This window comes from Poecilia reticulata, linkage group LG2, assembly GCF_000633615.1.
Source record: "Poecilia reticulata strain Guanapo linkage group LG2, Guppy_female_1.0+MT, whole genome shotgun sequence".
NCBI lineage: Eukaryota > Metazoa > Chordata > Actinopteri > Cyprinodontiformes > Poeciliidae > Poecilia > Poecilia reticulata.
In genome coordinates this window covers 41,221,914-41,225,573 of record NC_024332.1, presented here as the reverse complement: position 1 = coordinate 41,225,573, position 3,660 = coordinate 41,221,914, and the positions used below count along the sequence as shown (strand labels likewise).

Sequence of the window (3,660 nt, the reverse complement as noted above, 5' to 3'; positions counted from 1 at the left end):
TGGATTTGTAAACAAATGGGGAATTAACAATGTTCTGTGTACATTGGATGAGGGTTCTTTAGTTTTTTCTTTTGTTTGAGTTTGTTTTTATGATTTGTTTTTTTGTCTGTTGTTTGACATAAGGAATGTAAAATAAAGGGAATTTTTAAACCTCTCTCTCTCTTTCTCTCTCTCTCTCTCTATATATATATATATATGATTTAACTTACAATTTAAATGCTCTCTTGGAAGCATTTTATGTTGTACCATTGACATGGTTGTAAAAATTCACTTACCTAACATGAAATTTTGCCGAAAAAAGAATAAAAGACCCACATGAACACTAAAAACCAGGAGAATCCACAGAACCAGAAAAATTCTGGCCCAAGTTGGAATTTCTATACAAAGGAAAAAGAAAAACAAATATTAGTTAGATACAGTTAAAAGTAAATATTTTTGACGTTTTATTTGATGGTCAAGTTTGGCAGCATATCATAGATTTATTTTTCTTCTAAGGCTTACAAACAAAATGACTCAGCCAGGTTAACATCACTATAACCAGGTAAATGGTGTGCAGATGAATTACTGAATACCACATTTCCATGTTAGCTGAGAAACATAGTCCCTTTAGGTATATATATGTCTTTATATATTTATGTATTTAGATTTAATTCAAATGTGTCAAACTCAAGGTTCTAGGGCCAAACCCAGTTCATCCTATTTATTTGGCCTCTAGAATCAAGATGGCCACATAAATAGAAATGCAAAAAAACCAATTTGCTTGAATCTCATTTCATCCATCAAATGAAAGTAAATTTTAACTGTAAACAGTCCTGACATGAAAACTCAGCCTATAATCATAAAAGGACTATAAGCCACGGAGATGCAGTGCATCCTCCACCTTCCTGTATCAGCGCAATGGTTCACTAWCTGATCAGGTCAACATCATAAAAGTTACAGTGAAAATCTCAGCATGTTAGATATTTGTGTYGACATTGTTTAGAAGAAACTCACCTGACATCAGATTGTCTCGGAAATAAAATAAGAGGCCTCCATACACAGAGAACAAAACCAGCATGATCAGCAAATCCAGGGAAATTCTGASCTTATCTGACAAATCTATGGAAAAACATGGAGATCAGGTTGGKATCAGACATACATAACCAGTACCTCTTATATTTTTCTGAAGAAATAATATTTTCATAATTATTATTACACAAGTCAAAGTTTCCTCAACAGTATGAATTATGATGCCTTYCAACATTGTGAAAGTCTYTAGTAATATTTATAATGTCAATGAGAACATGTTTTTTCAGGGATCTATTTTTTTYATGAAGTGCCTTCAAAAGGTTTAAGTGGAAAAAAAATTATAAAGTCAGTATATAAAGTCAGTATTTCTATGAATAGAACACAACATTTGGTCCAAGTATTAGCGTTTGAAGAACTAAATTAAATTCAATTTATTCACACACTATTTACAACAATGTTTGTCACAAGGAAAATAACTTTTAAAAATACAATTCATGTCCAAATGTATTACAAGGTCAGACACTTTACACCAACAAATTTCAAGTCAAAGCTACAATGGGATAACTTAGATCAAAGCATATTCACATATTATAATAAATCATCCAAATTTAAATCTAAACCTGCTTTCGTTTCAGTGACAAGATTTGGAAATTTCTGTTCTGGGAAATAGTTAATCAATTGCAAATATCCAAAAGAGTTAAAGGTGTAATTTCAGTGAAAGATGATTCTACAAAATACTGATTCAAAGTCAGTGAATGCTAATACATGCCACATATTTTAGATATGTATTGTTTTTGATTGACAAATATTTATCAGCGTCTTCTACTTGACCATATTGTTTCTTTCAGCCACATTCAGGTTGATGTGCAGTGTCTCCTCATCATAAACACACTGCAAACTCTGCATGCTAGCAACTGTTATTGCACATTAAATATGGTTTTAAAATAAACTTACCTGACAGCAGATTGTCTCGAAAATGAAAATACAGATCACCAGTTTCAGAGACAAGAAACACCTGAATATGGAGGAGCATGACAAGTCCGAGCCAAGTTGAAAACATTTCTATGGAAAGACATGAAGACAAAATCTGAGACAGACACGTCCACTAGAGATGGATTAAAGTTTATTAGCCTGCAAATGATTATTCTGTATGTCAGCTTTTCTTCATGGATGCACACTTTCARAATTGTCCCTAGATCTGAATGGTAATTGTTTTCTGTTCATCCTTAACATTAGTTTAAATATTGATTAGTGAACAGTTTAGATTTTGTATTTTTACAATTATTTTCATTAGCCTGACTCTTTAGTTAATTATTTGCAGTGCATTTAGTTAACTTTATCTGTCAGTTCTTCATATTTTGGTTAAAGGCAACAAATTAATTTCTTCATGTTCYGAGTTACCAGTTTCCTGTGGAGCTGCTGCTGGAGTCMCTCAGAAGATCTGCAGCTAATCGACGTCCTTATGAGGCTGGCAAACCTCCTCAGCGGGTCGTTCCATTTGTTTGCCAGGRGACGAGGAAACCTGGTTTTCTTTAGTTTAATTTGACCATTTCTTTAGTGTTTYTTCTTTTGTTTAAGTTCTTGTATGTTAAATGACCCCTTTGTGTGTCAGCACTGCTCTGATCAGCCACTATYTAAGTTCCTCTCATATCTTGTTTRTTCACTTTTGTGCTCGAGTTCTTTGTGTTGCTACCTGAGTTGTAGTTTGCTATGCTGACCCTTTGGGCCCAATTCATAATTTTTGATTTATTTTTGGACTTTTTTGTAATTAYTTAAGAATATTTTTGGAATCCATTCAGCATCTTTCTKGCTGGTCTGTGGASAACCCTCACAACAGAGGGTTGTGCTCACTGTTGCTTTCCATATTCAGAAGAAATGTTTATTGTCACAACAGAAAGAGCTACGAGTCAYGGAGGAGATATCAAACCAGAGACCAGCAGTAGTGATKATGGTTTTCTCAGGGAAGGAGAGGCTACAAAATGCTGAGAAGGAGAGATCTGTTGCACTGAGAAACCAGGCAGGTATTTTACAGAGATTTCAGGATTATTTTCATTCCAAAATATGTTACATCTGTATCATAGGCAGCACCAGGAAAAGGCCACATCTACCATATATATTTAGACATATTTGTTTGTGGTTTATTTTCAGATATTATTTGACTTATGCCTTGTTTGTGTTTATAAAGGCTGCAATTTTGAAGTAGGTCATTACATTTTTATTTAATCTGATTAATTTCACACATCGTGCTTTCACATTTGACTAAAATGTTGTTTAGTGATATGTTACTTTCTATTTTTATGGCAATAAATTACATTTTGAGGCTTTTTACCCTGTTATCTGTCAATTATTTTGCATTTTGTGTGCRAAGTAATAATTGGTTCAAAGAATCATGTTTTACTAAACATTTCATGTTCAGAGTTGCTCTCTTGTATGTAATGACTCACTGCTTATCCTGTAAATGTTTGTAAATATTTTCTCCACTCAGTTTGGCAACTAAAACTTTTGATTTTTAGTACAAAGTTTAAAAAACTAAAGTTGTTCCTTGGTGCTGCAATGGGGCTGTGAAAACACAAAGTCAGTGAAGTCAGACGTCTACTCCCTCAGTAGACATCTGAAAAATGTTTCCCACTTATGAGATCACAGTTACGCCCC

General features: G+C 33.5%; 1 protein-coding gene across 1 annotated transcript in view; it reads right to left on the bottom strand.

Moving 5' to 3' along the window:
- Positions 1-3,478, bottom strand: part of LOC103461827 (uncharacterized) — a 4,706-nt gene extending 1,228 nt beyond the window's left edge. The window contains exons 1-3 of the mRNA XM_008404177.1: positions 1,963-3,478; positions 994-1,098; positions 276-377 (exon numbers count right to left, since the gene is read on the bottom strand). Of these exons, the coding sequence (XP_008402399.1) occupies positions 276-377; positions 994-1,098; positions 1,963-2,068 (313 nt within the window). The 5' untranslated portion in view covers positions 2,069-3,478. The remainder of the gene's footprint in view (positions 1-275; positions 378-993; positions 1,099-1,962) is intronic.
- Between the last annotated feature and the right edge of the window lie 182 nt (positions 3,479-3,660).